At 42.7% G+C, this 17358-nt stretch overlaps 1 protein-coding gene across 7 annotated transcripts; it reads left to right on the forward strand.

Annotated features, from left to right (window-relative positions):
- Window positions 1-1711: 1711 nt before the first annotated feature.
- On the forward strand, window positions 1712-16552 carry LOC139533826 (T-complex protein 11-like protein 2). Of its 7 annotated transcripts, XM_071332238.1 has the most exons (12): window positions 1721-2030; window positions 5996-6099; window positions 8859-8913; window positions 8986-9105; window positions 9391-9523; window positions 9623-9743; window positions 10070-10293; window positions 10801-10937; window positions 11294-11481; window positions 12067-12248; window positions 12321-12493; window positions 14802-16552. In XM_071332238.1, the coding sequence occupies exons 3-12, from the start codon at window positions 8871-8873 to the stop codon at window positions 15071-15073; spliced, it is 1593 nt and encodes a 530-aa protein (XP_071188339.1). In that variant the 5' UTR covers window positions 1721-2030; window positions 5996-6099; window positions 8859-8870; the 3' UTR covers window positions 15074-16552. The 7 variants fall into 7 exon arrangements, with proteins under 7 accessions (XP_071188340.1, XP_071188339.1, XP_071188336.1 ...); XM_071332235.1 differs by having other exon boundaries at window positions 5990-6099; window positions 8859-9105; XM_071332234.1 differs by having other exon boundaries at window positions 8859-9105.
- The last annotated feature ends 806 nt before the right edge of the window (window positions 16553-17358 follow it).

The following is a 17358-nucleotide window of genomic DNA, read 5'->3' on the forward strand; positions in this document are numbered from 1 at the left end:
CATGTAATGTAAAATGCTGTCCACATACATAATGTAATGTAAAATGCTGTCCACATACAACATGTCATGTAAAATGCTGTCCACATACATAATGTCATGTAAAATGCTGTCCACATACATAATGTCATGTAAAATGCTGTCCACATACATCATGTAATGTAAAATGCGTCCACATACATCATGTCATGTAAAATGCTGTCCACATACATCATGTAATGTAAAATACTGTCCACATACATCATGTAATGTAAAATGCTGTCCACATACATCATGTCATGTAAAATGCTGTCCACATACATAATGTCATGTAAAATGCTGTCCACATACATAATGTCATGTAAAATGCTGTCCACATACATCATGTAATGTAAAATACTGTCCACATACATCATGTAATGTAAAATACTGTCCACATACATCATGTAATGTAAAATGCGTCCACATACATCATGTCATGTAAAATGCTGTCTACATACATCATGTAATGTAAAATACTGTCTACATACATCATGTAATGTAAAATGCTGTCCACATACATCATGTAATGTAAAATGCGTCCACATACATCATGTCATGTAAAATGCGTCCACATACATCATGTAATGTAAAATGCTGTCCACATACATCATGTCATGTAAAATGCTGTCTACATACATCATGTCATGTAAAATGCTGTCTACATACATCATGTCATGTAAAATGCTGACCATTAACATGATGATACTGTTCTCTATTGTTAGAATTGGAATGGATGTGAGAAAAAAATACTTGCAATAAATAGGGTAAATACAATAAATAAATAAAAAATAAGTATTTAGTAGATTTGAAAATCAAGTTTACAAAATTAATGTTGACAGCCTCACAGGAGCCACATCATTTCCACCTGGTTGATCAGTTCAGAATATGCCCTCATTCACCAATGCCCATATAGGAGATTGGGCCATTGTAGTTTTTCTGCTGGTCAAACGGAGCAATCCTTTTGCATGTATATGTTTTTGCATTGTTTACCTACCAGCACAAAACAAAAGAAACCATACAACCTTACTGCACAGCACAGACGAGTGGCGCAGCGGTCTAAGGCACTGCATCTCAGTGCAAGAGGTGTTCCTACAGTTCCTGGTTTGACTCCAGGCTGTATCACATCCGGCCGTGATTGGGAGTCCCATAGGGTGGTGCACAATTGGCCCAGTGTTATCCGGGATCGGCCGGGGTAGGCCGCAATTATAAATAATAATTTGTTCTTAACTGACTTGCCTAGTTAAATAAAGGTCAAATGTAAAAAATAAATCAACTGGTTGTGTCCTTACTGTGGCTTTGAGTATCCTTGAAAAGGGGAGGTGACAAGTAAAGTTGTGAGAGGAATTTTCCACACGGTTAAACAGGGTCCCTGGGACGTCCCTAACCCCTCCCCTATTGAAGTTGTAATGTAAAATGCTTAGGGGTTAGTTATAAATCTTTGGATAGGGTTTTAGGGGTAGGGACGCCCCAAGGATCCCAGATAACAAGTTCGATATGTCATGTACTGGATACTAAATATAAAAAACAATGTATGTGTCATCATGTATTGTTGAATGTTTTGTAAAAATGTATTTAATCTTTCACAAACATCACATCCGTAAACAAAGAAGTCCCATGTGAAGCAGAGCCTACCATTCATCGAGAAGGAAAGGGAGGTACTTGTACTGTAAACAATGGACGTGTCATATATCGAAGTGGATATTTTCTTTCAGTGAGCTAAATCCGGGGATAATACCATATATTGAGATGAATGAAACATGTATTCGTTATATAATGATAGCTATCTATCCATAAATTGCTGTTTGTATATACGGTTTAGGTTTGTATTAACGTTGCCCAACAAAGTACCCCCCACCGCTACTGAACGGTTTAGCCCAAATCGAACAGCAAGCCAGCTGTGGTCTTGGACCTTTAAAAATACTAAAGTGCCGTCAGCTAACTAGACTCAACCTCCTTTACAAACCACTCTTTTGGTGTATAACCTAGTCTCCCACGGCGGAGACGTGAAAAAGGTAAAACATAGCTATATTTCGACGTATATTTTTGTTAGCATTAGCACATGCTAGTTGGGAACTTAGCTAGATAGCGAAACCCTTTGAGCTTGTCAACAGTCACCTATACTATGATGTTGCTAGTTACCAATGTATTGTTTGGGTCATGTTTATCCTTGTTGGTGTGATTGAGCTGGATGTATGTAATCGTAACGTTAGTTACAAACTTGAACCCATTAGAAATGGGTGATTTAGCGTTAGCATTGTTGTTTACAAATAAATGAATAACAATGTATATCTTCTAGCTGTTAAAAGGCCATTTAGCTCCTTGTCAGATTAATCTAACGTCGTTAGCCTGCTACGCTTGCACGATCGCGCTTGTAACTTCATCCGTAACAATAACAACTATTGCTTGTAGCGACATTTTAATTGGAGTTGGTAGCTTCAGTACAAGTCTCCCTGTGTAACTAGATGCGAGGATCAACATGCTTTGCAATCAATTAAAACCACTTCAGCGACATAGTTATTGTCTTGCGTTTCTTTTGGCACAAGCAGCTCTCTTCTCAGTCTTGTCCAGCTCTCTTGTTTTGGTGCTGCAGGATCACGTGTACTTATCAGTGACGCGTGTGTGGATATATTGTTTTGTGCATGCAGCTCGTACAGTGTATTGCAGTTTAACTGAGGATGCCCTTTGCTGTAACCAGCCTTGTAGGGCTGAGCGACGGATAGCCTCTACGAATCCGAGAGTGAATGAATCCGTCTCTAACATGCAGGCTCACTTTTTGTGAACATTCCCTCAAACGTTTGAATATACTTAATTTGAATGTACAGTATCATTCAAAAGTTTGGACACCTACTCATTCAAGGGGGTTTCTTTATTTTTAATAGTGAAGACACACGATGAAATAACACATGGTATCATGTAGTAACCAAAAGTGTTAAACAAGTAAAAACATGTTGTATTTTAGATTCTTCAAAGTAGCCACCCTTTGCCTTGATGACAGCTTTGCACACGCTTGGCATTCTCTCAACCAGTTTCACCTGGAATGCTTTTCCAACAGTCTTGAAGGAGTTCCAACATATGCTGTCCACCTGTTGGCTGCTTTTCCTTCACTCTGCGGTCCAACTCATCCCAAACCATCTCAATTGGGTTGAGGTTGGGTGATTGTGGAGGCCAAGTCATCTGATGCAGCACTCCATCACTCTCCTTCTTGGTCAAATAGCCCTTACACAGCCTGGAGGGGTGTTGGGTCATTGTCCTGTTGAAAAACAAATGATAGTCCCACTAAGCGCAAACCAGATAGGATGGCCTATTGCTGCAGAATGCTGTGGTAGCCATGCTGGTTAAGTGTGCCTTGAATTCTAAATAAATCACTGACAGTGTCACCAGCAAAGCACCCCCACACCATCACGTCTTCTCCTCCTCCATGCTTCACGGTGGGAACCACACATGCGGAGATCTGTTCACCTACTCTGCGTCTCACAAAGACACAGCGGTTGTAACCAAAGATCTCAAATTTGGACTCATCAGACCAAAGGACAGATTTCCACCGGTCTAATATCCATTGCTCGTGTTTCTTGGCCCAAGCAAGTCTCTTCTTATTGGTGTCCTTCAGTAGTGTTTTTTCGTTGCAGCAATTCAATCAAATACATGTTTTATTGTCACATACACATGGTTAGCAGATGTTAATGTGAGTGTAGCGAAATGCTTGTGCTTCTAGTTTGAACCACGAAGGCCTGATTCACACAGTCTCCTCTGAACAGTTGATGTTGAGATGTGTCTGTTACTTGAACTCTGAGAAGCATTTATTTGGGCTGCAATTTGAGGCTGGTAACTCTAATGAACTTATCCTCTGCAGTAGAGGTAACTCTGGGTCTTCCTTTATTGTGGCGATCCTCATGAGAGTCAGTTTCATCATAGCGCTGGATGGTTTTTGCAACTGCACATTTTCTTTCATTGACTGACCTTCATGTCTTAATAGTAATGATGGACTGTCATTTCTCTTTGCTTATTTGAGCTGTTCTTGCCATAAAATGGACTTGTTTTTTTACCAAAAAGCCCTATCTTCTGTATACCACCCTACCTTGTCTCAACACAACTGATTGGCTCAAACGCATTAAGAAGGAAAGAAATTCCACAAATGAACTTTTTAATAAGGCACACCTGTTAATTGAATTGCATTCCAGGTGACTACCTCATGAAGCTGTTTGAGAGAATGCCAAGAGTGTGCAAAGCTGTCAAGGCAAAGGGTGGCTACTTTGAAGAATCCCCCCCAAAAAATTTTTTTGGAATTGTTCAAACACTTGTTGTGGTTACTACATGATTCCATATGTGTTATTTCATAGTTGTGATGTCTTCGCTATTATTCTACAATATAGTAAAAATAAAGATACCCTGGAATGAGTAGGTGTGTCCAAAGTCTTGACTGGTACTGTACAGTCGTGTCCAAAAGTTTTGAGAATGACACAAATATTAATTTCCACAAAGTATGCTGCTTCAGTGTCTTTAGATATTTTTGCCAGATGTTACTATGGAATATTGAAGTATAATTACAAGCATTTCAAAAGTGTCAAAGGCTTTTATTGACAATTACATGAAGTTGATGCAAAGAGTCAATATTTGCAGTGTTGACCCTTCTTTTTCAAGACCTCTGCAATCCGCCCTGGCATGCTGTCAATTAACTTCTGGGCCACATCCTGACTGATGGCAGCCCATTCTTGCATAATCAATGCTTGGAGTTTGTCTGAATTTGTGGGGTTTTGTTTGTCCACCCGCCTCTTGAGGATTGACCACAAGTTCTCAATGGGATTAAGGTCTGGGGAGTTTCCTGGCCATGGACCCAAAATATTGATGTTTTGTTCCCCGAGCCACTTAGTTATCACTTTTGCCTTATGGCAAGGTGCTCCATCATGCTGGAAAAAGCATTGTTCGTCACCAAACTGTTCCTGGATGGTTGGGAGAAGTTGCTCTCGGAGGATGTGTTGGTACCATTCTTTATTCATGGCTGTGTTCTTAGGCAAAATTGTGAGTGATCCCACTACCTTGGCTGAGAAGCAACCCCACACATGGGAGGTCTCAGGACGCTCTGCTGTTGGCATGACACAGGACTGATGGTAGAGCTCACCTTGTCTTCTCCGGCAAGCTTTTTTCCGGATGCCCCAAACAATCGGAAAGGGGATTCATCAGAGAAAATGACAGCAGTCCAATCCCTGTACCTTTGCAGAATATCAGTCTGTCCCTGATGTTTTTCCTGGAGAGAGTGAGTCTTCGCCTCACTGTGTGTGCAGATGCACTCACACCTGCCTGCTGCCATTCCTGAGCAAGCTCTGTACTGGTGGTGCCCCGATCCTGCAGCTGAATCAACTTTAGGAGACGGTCCTGGCGCTTGCTGGACTTTCTTGGGTGCCCTGAAGCCTTCTTCACAACAATTGAACCGCTCTCCTTGAAGTTCTTGATGATCCGATAAATGGTTGATTTAGGTGCAATCTTACTGGCAGCAATATCCTTGCTTGTGAAGCCCGTTTCTGCAAAGCAATGATGACGGCACATGCTTCCTTGCAGGTAACCATGATTGACAGAGGAAGAACAATGATTCCAAGCACCACCCTCCTTTTGAAGCTTCCAGTCTGTTATTCAAACTCAATCAGCATGACAGCGTGATCTCCAGCCTTGTCCTCGTCAACACTCTCACCTGTGTTAACGAGAGAATCACTGACATGTCAGCTGGTCCTTTTGTGGCAGGGCTGAAATGCAGTGGAAATGTTTTTGGGGGGATTCAGTTCATTTGCATGGCAACGGGGGACTTTGCAATTAATTGCAATTCATCTGATCACTCTTCATAACATTCTGGAGTATATTCAAATTGCCATCATACAAACTGAGGCAGCAGACTTTGTGAAAATTAATATTTGTGTCATTCTCAAAACTTTTGGCCACGACTGTACTTTACCAGTTGTCTGCTGATTTTTGAAAATACAAGTTACAGAAACTACCGACACCGCAAAAAGTTGGGTAAACAACCCTTTCCTGTGGATACCCTATCTCCATCACCTAACTCCAAAAGGATCAACAGCATGTACAACTGGTAAAGTAAGTGTAAATATAATTTAATTCAACATCCTGGCTTGTAGAGCCTACTGCGTCTTTTTTAGGGCAACTTCGGTCAGACTGCTAATCCATGGCATAACCATGGTAACAGTCTGTTTAGACAAAGCGATGGGGAATCAACCAATGACAGCGTTGCAATGGAAAGCTATTTTCCCCACAGTTGTTCACTGATATAGTCTGTGCACTGCACACACAAGGATAGCTATTTTGTCTTCATGTGGATACAGGACGCTTTGTGATTGTAATGTGATCATATCGAACTAACTCGCCTAACTACAGTAATAGACATATCCTAGGCTATTTATATCCACTGTGCAGTGTCAAGTGGTGGTGAAGTGTCAGTTGCTCTGCAGGGATTGACATTAACGGTTACCGTATTTCCCAGTGCAAGTGACCTGAGCAGCCGTGCAAGTTGAGCCTGCTCTGTGGTTGTCACAATGGGCATTTGATATTATTTTTTACTGTTAACAACCAAAATGCTAAGAATTCCAGTTGTCTGGTCTTTCTAGTTTCTCTGGTTCCTGTCTAGGGGAAAATAGCTTGAAATGATCATACTTGATCATAATCTTCGGCCATTCAAAATACTCCTGACTTGGCCGATGGGCGAATGCCTTTCAGACCTTCATCTCAATCCCTGCTCTGTAACCCTATGTACAGTTCCTTTTCCTCCTGGTTCAGGGCTCTACAGTGCAACCATTTTACTCACACATGCGCCTAAATATGTTGCTGTGCGACCTGGAATTTAAATTTAGGAGCACCAGTGTGCCTAGAAATATAAATTATTCTAGCTTTATTACCTCAACTATTTTCCATTGTGCTCCTAAATGTCTTTGTGTGCGCCAACATTTTTCTATTTAGGCGCACACATGTTCCTTGGAAGATTTGTTTTTATAATGATAAGTTCAGCGTAGATCCTTGTGCTGGGTTGCCTTATCAATCCCTCTGTGTCTAAGCAAGCTAATGGGATGCAGTAATTTTTAAATGCTTTGACTTGCATTTGCTTTATGAATTCTCTCTGAATCACCTGCCTATTTATCCTTCATTAGTAGGACTGGGCACATCACTTCAGGCATCACAATAAACATGGGCTGATCTAGAAAGCAAATACAGTGCATTCGGAAAGTATTCAGACCCCTTGACCTTTTCCACATTTTGTTACATTACAGCCTTGTTTTAAAATTAAATAAATATTTTTTCCCCCTCAATCTACACACAGTACCCCATAATGACAAAGAGAAAACAGTTAAAAAAAAAATAATGCAAATATATTAAAAATAAAAAAACATACTTTATTTACATAAGTATTCAGACACTTTGCTATCAGATTTGAAATGAAGATCCGGTCCATCCTGTTTCCATTGATCATCCTTGAGGTGTTTCTACAACTTGATTTTGCTTTGTCATTATGGGGTATTGTGTGTAGATTGAGGGGGGAAACAATTTAATCAATTTTAGAATAAGTCTGTAACGGAACAAAATGTGTAAAAAGTGAAGGGGTCTGAATGCTTTCCGGATGCACTGTATCAAACAACTTCAGACGTTCCCTTTCTCTTGTGACCGTTGAGATATGGGTTATGACCTTGCCATGTCTGACAGGAGAATGACGATGAAGGTCATGACTGAGACTACACACAGGCATAGACTATAAAGTCACAGCCTTCCTCCATAAGAAGGAAGCACCACCTAGCTCTCTGGACTGGAGTTGTTGGTGTTTTCTTTGCCAGATAGCCCAACAGGGCAACACACGTCTGATTCTGTGTCTTCTGTATTTGGCATGTTGGCCTAGTAGTTCGACATAGTGAATTGGAATGTTTTAAGGTCCATTTTTAAACTATTGGCCTAAATTCAAGTGCTTTGCCTCAACAACACTTATTGTTCTAAAAAGTGTAGGCCAAGTTGTTTACTTGATCTCAATGACGGGATGGCTGGAAGGGTGCCTTTATGTTGCTTGGACCGATGTGCGGTACACGAGAATGATTACCCTGTTCAACTAAGCCGTGAAGTGTAACTGGATCTGTGGACGGTTGGCTGAGCATCCCGCTGTTATCATGTTACCCCGGAGACGCATTTAATCCCATTCATAACACTGTCCCTTTGTTTTGTTATTGCAGAAGTAGGCTGAACTATGGTAATAATATCCCTCTTTTTTTTTTTTATCAGCACCATCTTTTAAGTCAACTAATGTCTGAATCATTTTGGAAATTGTGTGTGTGTTGATCCTTTTATCTTAACTGGGGCACAAGTGGATGGCCCTCCTGTTTCCATGGCCACTCTGGCCTAACAGCTGTTATACTGTCCTGTGGTGTTTTACACCCTGCCTCTCCTAGCAACAGGAACACAGGAAAAAACACACACACACACACACATGGTAATGGTAACACACCAAACCAAAAAGAGGCAGTTGAAAGATCGGAGTAGTGTCTTCAGTAAGGTAGTGCAATTGTTTTTCTTGGGGGACCTCAGACTTTGGAAAGGGAGGTTAAGCTAGGTTAAACTAGCTAATGGCTAGTCCAGAGCCTTTTATAGGCTACATAGCTAGATAATGAATGTAAGCTCAAACTCAAGGCTCTGGCTACAACTGCCTGACCCCCACTACACAAGACTTAGAAACCCCTTATTTTTCCATAAGAGAAACTTGTGGGTACATTCCAGTGCATTCAAACCACATGTTACAGTACTCATGTAGGCTTAAATAATGCTGCATTTATACATGCATGCATGACTGCTGTGCCTGCCTGCAGCGCTAGTCCGCCATGCCTGGGACTGACGAGCGGCCCACCTCCATGTCCACCACTGGCAGCGAGGACGCCATGCCTGGGACTGACGAGCGGCCCACCTCCATGTCCACCACTGGCAGCGAGGACGCCAGCAGCGACGCCGAGTCGTCGTCGGACCGCTGTAACAGCATCACGTCTGCCAGCGACTTTGACTGCTCCCGCCAGAGCTTCACCAGTGACTGCTCCAGCAGCAAGCACAGCTCGCCCTCCTGTGAGTAGATCTCCTTCCTCCCTGTCTAGTAGGACTGCTTGTTAAAATGTCACTCTAAAAATTGCATTTCCATTTCCTACCGTTTTCCAGAAAGTGTGCACTTGCACACTTCCCATCATTGATTTAAAAACATTGGATTGGTGTTGTCATCACTTTTGGAGGAGTATAGAGAATCGGAATGCAACACTGTGTACCCTCTCCCCACTTTGGTTGAGCTTTCAAACGCCAAAATGGCTACTCTCAACACTTTGTTTTTGTTTTTATTTTTATGCCCCCTATTTACAGCTAGCCCGCCCAAAACTATAACACTGGATGATGTCATGTCTTCTGCCCGGGACCTGTCCAACCTGACCCTGGCCCACGAGATCATCGTCAACCGTGACTTCCGTGTGGAGCAGCCCCACCTACCTCAGAACAGGTACCTACCACCTCAAAATGGACACCCAGTGAACATGGCCATCACTTGGGCTACTCAAATGCCAATTGACAACTGATGATATTCAATTCTCCTTTTCAGTTTGGAGAAGCAAGTCAAAGATATAGTTCACAAGGCCTTCTGGGATAGCCTGGAGTCTGAGCTGAATGATGACCCACCAGAGTATGAGCACGCCATCAAACTGCTGGAGGAGATCAGAGAGGTGAGCTTTGGCCCTTTTCCCCTCTATCAATCTTGATGAATCCATGGTTGGAAAGCTTATCTTTTCAGGAAGATGACCCTGTTAGAAATTATACGTTTTCAAAGTCTTCCAACTCCCTGAGCAGTAATCACTGATCTGACACAAATCTGACATAAGCAACAGTTATGTAGTGGATTCCGTTCTTTCACCTGTCCAATTGTGTGTGTGTATTGTGAATATACTCAAGAAGGATGTATTTAAAATGGGCTAATAGCTTTTAAGATTGATATCTTCTAGCTATATATTGTTTCTTTCCTTAATTTTTTGAAACCATTTACTATGAACAGATCCTGCTGTCGTTCCTGAGCCCGGGAGCCAATCGGCTGCGGACTCAGATTCTGGAGGTGCTGGACATGGCTCTGATTCGCCAGCAGGCGGACAAGGAAGCGGTGGACATACAGGGCCTGGCCTCTTACATCGTCACCATCATGGGCAAGCTGTGCGCCCCGGTCCGCGACGACGAGGTCAAGAAGCTCTGCGAGAACCCCGACAACGTTGTGTCGATGTTCAAGTACGTTTGGGCAAAGTTTTGTTTCCAACCCTTGTGAATATTTATTTGGATAATTGTAGCCATCCCCATAAATGGCCGGCATCCATTGGATCCTTTTGGCTCTCTAAAGCTACCGTGCATTTGGAAAGTGTTCAGACCCCTTGACTTTTTCCACATTTTGTTACTTTACATCCACATTCTAAAATGGATTAAATAAAATGTAGTCAATCGACACACAATACCACAATGACAAAGCGAAAGCAGAAAATAAATATATAAAAAAATACCTTATTTAGGTAAGTATTCACACCCTTTGCTATGAGAATCGAAATTGAGCTCAGATGTATTCTGTTTCCATTGATCATCCTTGAGATGTTTCTAACTTAATTGAAGTCCACCTTTGTTAAATTCAATTGATCCTTTTAAAACTCCAAAGCTAGAAGTACAGATGTTGAGGCAAGTCACTAGGTGTTTCTTCTGGAGCCAAATCCAAAGCATTCGTTTTGAGAGTGTTATTACATTGAGCAGGGAGATCTTCCGGGTGCTGGACCTGATGAAGATGGACATGGTGAACTTTACCATCCAGAGCCTGCGGCCCGATCTGCAGAGGCAGTCAGTGGAGTATGAGCGGGCCAAGTTCCAGAGCATCGTGGAGAAGACTCCCAGTGAGTCTGCGTTGTTATTAACCTTTGTTTATGAGGAACATTTTATTGGCAATGGACTGACGTTTGGATCATTTCCCTGTTCCTTTACAAATCCATTTGACCGTTGACTGCCTAAAGGTCAGCATAGTATTCATTCATTTTTTAACGTGGTGTGCTCCTGGAACAGGGTGTGCTCCTGGAACGTGGTGTGCTCCTGGGACCTAAATTAGGTGCCTGTACTACTTTATGGTATTAGGGAATGTTTGATTTGTGGTATGTACAGCATGTGAAGCGTGGGTGTGATTTCTCTACATCATTAAATGAAAGATGTCAATCACTATTAAATGCCATACAAATTACTGTCCTAACTTCCTCAGGTGCGTTGGACCATACCACTGAGTGGATCAAGTCCTCTCTGGAGGAAGTGCTTTTCTCCATGCCAACCGTGGAGCAGCCCAACGGCCATGGGAAGGCGGGGAAAGCCCTGCCAAGTCCCCTCCTGGTCTTCAACAGTGGATTCATCCGCATCCTCACCTGGGACTACCACAAGAGCCCACTGCCTGAGGTGGGTTGGAGTGTGTGTCAGTGTCTTAGTACACAGACGGTTTCAAAATAATGATTTGCTTATTCAAGACATATCATGATTGCCATTGGATTACTTGACTTTTGTTATTAAGAAAAGGTGACATTCAGTGTGTTTGTCAAGTGACGAGGGTGTTGCTGAATGTTCACAGAGGAAATGTGTGTGTGTGTGTAAATAGAGGTAATGAGGATGTTGACAGGGGTTGGTTTCTGTGTATTATACTTCTTGGTCTAATGAATTTGTGGTGTTTATTTGCATATAGACTATTACCTAGAGGGTTTCTTTGTGTGTCTTTAAATGTGTGTGAATTCCATATGAATACAAGTGTCTGAAAGAAGGTACCATCTCTCTCAACCAACTTACAACCACAGGTCTATTAAATTACCATTTTCTAAAATCTAGTCTCCATGGGGTGAATCCTAACTTCCACTAATGTCAAATGTTCATTTAGTCATGCATTGATGTCAATGGGAGACTAAGTAAAAATGTCATTTAAGTTGATGATTCGTCCCTATATGTGAAGGCCATTTGAGTCTCTGTGTGTGTGTGTGTGTTTAACACACTCAGACCCTGATGACAGACGAGGTGCGTCTGCGGGAGCTCCAGCGGAGGCTCCAGCTGCTAAAGGCCGTGGCCTCCGTGCTGCTCATTGTCTACAGTGCCATCGGAGGGCCCATCTCGGGGCTGCCCGCACTGGCCGAGCGCCTCAAGAGGATGGCCAGCGTGCTCCTGGAGGGCATGCACAGGCCGTAGGTTCTACATAACACACACAAACATACATTTCAATGTGAAAATTGAGACTGACTTCCTCCACTCTGCAGGGACTTTAACCTGTCAGAGGCTCTGGGGAACGTCAGTGGTCAGATCTGCTGTGAGCTCAACAAGTCCCTGACTGAGAGGAACTACCCAGCCTTGCCCCCAGAACTCCAGGTCACACTCAAGGGCCAGATCACCAGCATCACCCAGGAAAACAACCCTATCCGCAGTCTTGTGGGTAAGCAAAACGACACCTGATGGCCTGACATGGCTCACTAACTATTTAATTTGATATATTTAATGCAATGTTCTCAGCCAAGCTCCAGTGCATTCGGAAAGTATTCAGACCCCTTGACTTTTTCCACATTTTGTTACGTTACAGCCTTATTCTAAAATTGATTAAATCGTTTTTTTTTTGCTCATCAATCTACACACTATACCCCAAAATGACAAAACAGTTTAATAATTTTTTTTATTTTGTAAATTTATAACAAATAAAAAAAACGGAAATATCACATTTACATAAGTATTCAGACCCTTTACTCAGTACTCTGAAGCACCTTTGGCAGCGATTACAGCCTTGAGTCTTCTTGGGTATGACACTACAAGCTTGGCACACCAGTATTTGGGGAGTTTATCCCATTCTTCTCTGCAGATCCTCATGAGCTCTGTCAGGTTGGATGGGGAGCGTCGCTGCACAGCTATTTTCAGGTCTCTAGAGAGGTTTGTTTGGGTTCAAGTCCGAGCTCTGGCTGGGCCACTCAAGGTCATTCAGAGACTTCACCCCAGTCTGAGGTCCTGAACATTCTGGAGCAGGTTTTCATCAAGGATCTCTCTGTACTTTGCGCCATTCATCTTTCCCTTATCCTGACTAGTCTCACAGTCCCTGCTGCTGAAAAACATCCCCACAGCATGATGCTGCCACCACCATGCTTCACCGTAGGGATGGTGCCAGGTTTCCTCCTGACGTGACGCTTGGCATTCAGGCCAAAGAGTTCAATCTTGATTTCATCAGACCAGAGAATCTTGTTTCTCATGGTCTGAGAGTCCTTTAGGTGCCAGTTGGCAAACTCCAAGTGGGCTGTTATGTGCCTTTTACTGAGGAGTGGCTTCCGTCTGGCCACTCTAACATAAAGGCCTGATTGGTGGAGTGCTACAGAAGGTTGTCCTTCTGGAAGGTTCTCCTATCTCCACAGAGGAGCACTGTCAGAGTGAACATCGGGTTCTTGGTCACCTCCCTGACCAAGGCCCTTCTCCCCCGATTGCTCAGTTTGGCTGGGGCAGCCAGCTCTAGGAAGAGTCTTGGTGGTTCCAAACTTCTTCCATTTAAGAATGATGGAGGCCACTGTGTTCTTGGGGACCTTCAATGCTGCGGAAATGTTTTGGTACCCTTCCCCAGATCGGTGCCTTGACACAATCCTGTCTCGATGCTCTTCTGTCAATTCCTTCGACCTCATGGCTTGGTTTTTGCTCTGACGTGTAACAGTATAACTTTAAACCGTCCCCTCGCCCATACCCGGGCGCGAACCAGGGACCTTCTGCACATATCAACAACAGTCACCCACGAAGCATCGTTACCCATCGCTCCACAAAAGCCGCAGCCCTTGCAGAGCAAGGGGCAACACTACTTCTAGGTTTCAGAGCAAGTGACGTAACTGATTGAAACGCTATTAGCGCGTACCCGCTAACTAGCTAGCCATTTCACATCCGTTACACTCACCCCCCTTTCAACCTCCTCCTTTTCCGCAGCAACCAGTGATCCGGGTCAACAGCATCAATGTAACAGTATAACTTTAGACCGTCCCCTCGCCCCGACACGGGCGCGAACCAGGGACCCTCTGCACACATCAACAACGGTCGCCCACGAAGCATCGTTACCCATCGCTCCACAAAGGCCACGGCTCTTGCAGAGCAAGGGGAAACACTACTTCTAGGTTTCAGAGCAAGTGACGTAACTGATTGAAACGCTATTAGCGCGTACCCGCTAACTAGCTAGCCATTTCACATCCGTTACACATGCACTGTCAACTGTGGACCTTATATAGACAGGTGTGTGCCTTTCCAAATCATGTCCAATCAGTTGAATTTACCACAGGTGGACTCCAAGTTATAGAAACATCTCAAGGATGATCAATGGAAACAGGATGCACCTGTGCTCAATTTCAAGTTTCATAGCAAAGGGTCTGAATACTTATTCAAATCAGGTATTTCTGTTTCTTTCCTTAATTTTTTGAAACCATTTACTATGAACAGATCCTGCTGTCGTTCCTGCACATTTCTAAACCTGGTTTTTCGCTCAGTCATTATGGGGTATGTTTGTAGATCGATGAGGATTTAATATCAAATGTTATCAATTTTAGAATGAGGCTGTAACGTAACAAAATGTGGATGAAGGGGTCTGAATACTTTCTGAATGGACTGTGTAATTGTACATTGTGTGAAATTTTGCTCCAGTTTATTGAATTGCTTGAATAGCTCACAATTGTCTCGTGCCTGTTTTTCTGATCACTTTGTTTGTTCTGTGCCTCTTCTCCGTTCCTCTCCAGAGGGAAGGGTCCAGCAGTACTTCCGGGTGCTCCTCGCCACGCCCAACTCTCACGTGAATCCGCCCCCGACGCCCGGAGGCCTGGCCCTGATCCAACCAGAGCTCACCTCCTTGGCGGTCACCTTCGTAAGCCTGGTCAACTTCAACAAGCAGGTCTACAGCCCCTTCTACATGATGATCCTCAAGACCCTGCTCTTCAGTAACGAGGCGCCTCCACCGGCAGCCACCGCACCTCAGGACCCCAGCATACAGAACCCTGTGAACTCCAACTAGGACCGCCAACCCACCTACCGAGCTAGGAGCAATACAAAGCTGGAGCTGACAACACCTTATTTGAAAAAGGGGCAAAGAAAGGAAAGACTTAGCAGCTAGCTAAATCCACCCCCCCCAGTGGTCGTTCTGATTCCTTGATGCTGCAATCGCTCCCCTATCCCTAACCCTCCTTCCCTTAGGCTTTAGATGAAGTAGTATCACAGCTACGTTTTGCCTAGAACGTCGGGGTACGTGTATTAGAGGTGCGTCAGGAAAATGACAACGAGCGATTGTGGTGCACGTCCAAGCTTTGACTAATCCACCTCCTCCCACTGTCGTGTATTGCGACATCTGCTTTGTGACACCTGACCTGATCTGTTAGATTTTGTGTAGATTCATACCTAAAAACTGACCCTAGTGTTTTGTGTGAGGAACCTTTCCCAAGGTCCTTTTTAGTTAGATTCGGGTACGTTGTGAATCTGCGTTCGCATGGAAGGGAGTGCTCGACATCCATTCTCCTGTTGTTATTTTGGAGGGTGTCATCGGAAAAGGGTAGAATGTTCATGAAGTGCTACTGTTACAAAGAACATTTATACACATTTCATAGACTTTATGACAAAAGGGAAAGGCCTATATATTTATAATCATGTCGCCCATTTTTATAACATCACATTTCATATGCTTTATGCTGTGCAGAGCGTAGGTTAAATAAAGTTGATCTATAACTGTTTGTTACACGTTGACAAATCCAGAACACAAAATGCTATATTATTCATGCCATTAGCCTATTCATTGAAGTGCCACCATTTGAATAGAAATATAAAAAGTTGGTTTTTAACTTATGTCGGCTTGTGATAATTCGCCATTAAACTGGTTAGGGCTAGGGAAATGTCATCTTGAATGAAAACAAAAGACTTGTTTTAATTGTTGCTTTCCAACATGTCGAAGACATGTTTAAATCACTTGAGCTAAATTAGTAGACTTAATTAATATATAACTTTTTAGGGGGGGGACTGATTAATTGATATGGTTATGGAATCACTAATCCTGATGGATTCTGACCTTTTGGAGATAAATATAATGCATGTTTTATTTAGTGTTAACATTCGTTGGAAAATGTTTTGTATGTTAGCCCTTGCATAGTATTCAGTAATTTTGTTGGGTTGTTTGAATGTGACTTAATGGAGATTTTTGTTTTGTTATTTGTGTCAGTACATTTATTAAGTCGCTTGCTTTATATCTTCAAGGTACCAGTATTAGTTGTCCTTCTATAACCTATATTTCCCTAAAAGCTATCCAACAGCTGTACATTTCTGGACATTTTATGTAATATCTATCTTTGGTTTAGAACTCGTCATTAGAGGTGCTGAAGATGTGTTGAAATGTCTAAAACTTATAAACATTGTATGTTGTTAGCTTTTAAAATTAACTTGAATAAATACATTTTTATCTTCTCATGTAATGCAGCTATAATACAATAAACTCTCATGCAGTACCTAATTATTTGTCTAGCAGTGACCTGTGTGTTTATTGAAAATAGTTGTCTATGTAACAGTACTCTTCTTGCATTGTGTACAATCAATCATCGACACGAACTCCCAACTTGTAGCACCAGTCATGGAGCTTTATTCTGATAGGAACAGCACAGAATTGCACGTCATGCAATGCACGGCTCACCAACTCTGCACTCACGCACTGTACAAAATATACGAACCCCCCCACCAGACACAGTAAGTTGCTAGCTAGTATTAGCGGGAATTCTCTACAACAAAAATGCACAACAAATATTCACCATAAAACGCTGCATCTTATGTGTGATGTTCGAATAACATTTACAAACAAATTGATATAAATTGTACATTGAAATCATCACTTGGGAGTATAAAAATCCATTTTGACGTACAGTGCTTTGCAACCAACAACTGACCGCTGGTTTGGTGCTTGTTCACTTGGACGATTCTAACTGAAACATCCTCCCTCGTAAGCAAGCTACGCAAACCAGCCAATAAGATGCCATGTTGAGTAGGTGAAGACAAGACAAAACTAAAACCAAAAACCCATTGGCTTAACAATAAAGTGGCAAGGGGAATCACCAATAGAACCCTGTTACATCTACATACAGACACATCAATCAAAGACAGTTGTAATACCTGCAAAGGGCATAGATTGTATAGATTACAATCGGACAAGGAATGTAACTAGAAGGAACATTCCTTGCTGTTAGATTACAGAAGAACTCCAGTGACCTGACAAATCAGCTGCTGTCAGGTCCTGTACCCTCTCTGCTGCAGTGACTGAGGGCACTG

The sequence above is a fragment of the Salvelinus alpinus genome, chromosome 11 (assembly GCF_045679555.1).
Source record: "Salvelinus alpinus chromosome 11, SLU_Salpinus.1, whole genome shotgun sequence".
Lineage (NCBI taxonomy): Eukaryota > Metazoa > Chordata > Actinopteri > Salmoniformes > Salmonidae > Salvelinus > Salvelinus alpinus.

Bases quoted from the DNA above. Each gene is read 5' to 3' on its own strand.
- LOC139533826 (XM_071332235.1), top strand. From the start codon at position 8,871: ATGCCTGGGACTGACGAGCGGCCCACCTCCATGTCCACCACTGGCAGC. The intron at 10,938-11,293 runs GTGAGTCTGCGT...TAACTTCCTCAG, and splicing joins CATCGTGGAGAAGACTCCCA to GTGCGTTGGACCATACCACT. The intron at 11,482-12,066 runs GTGGGTTGGAGT...TAACACACTCAG, and splicing joins ACAAGAGCCCACTGCCTGAG to ACCCTGATGACAGACGAGGT.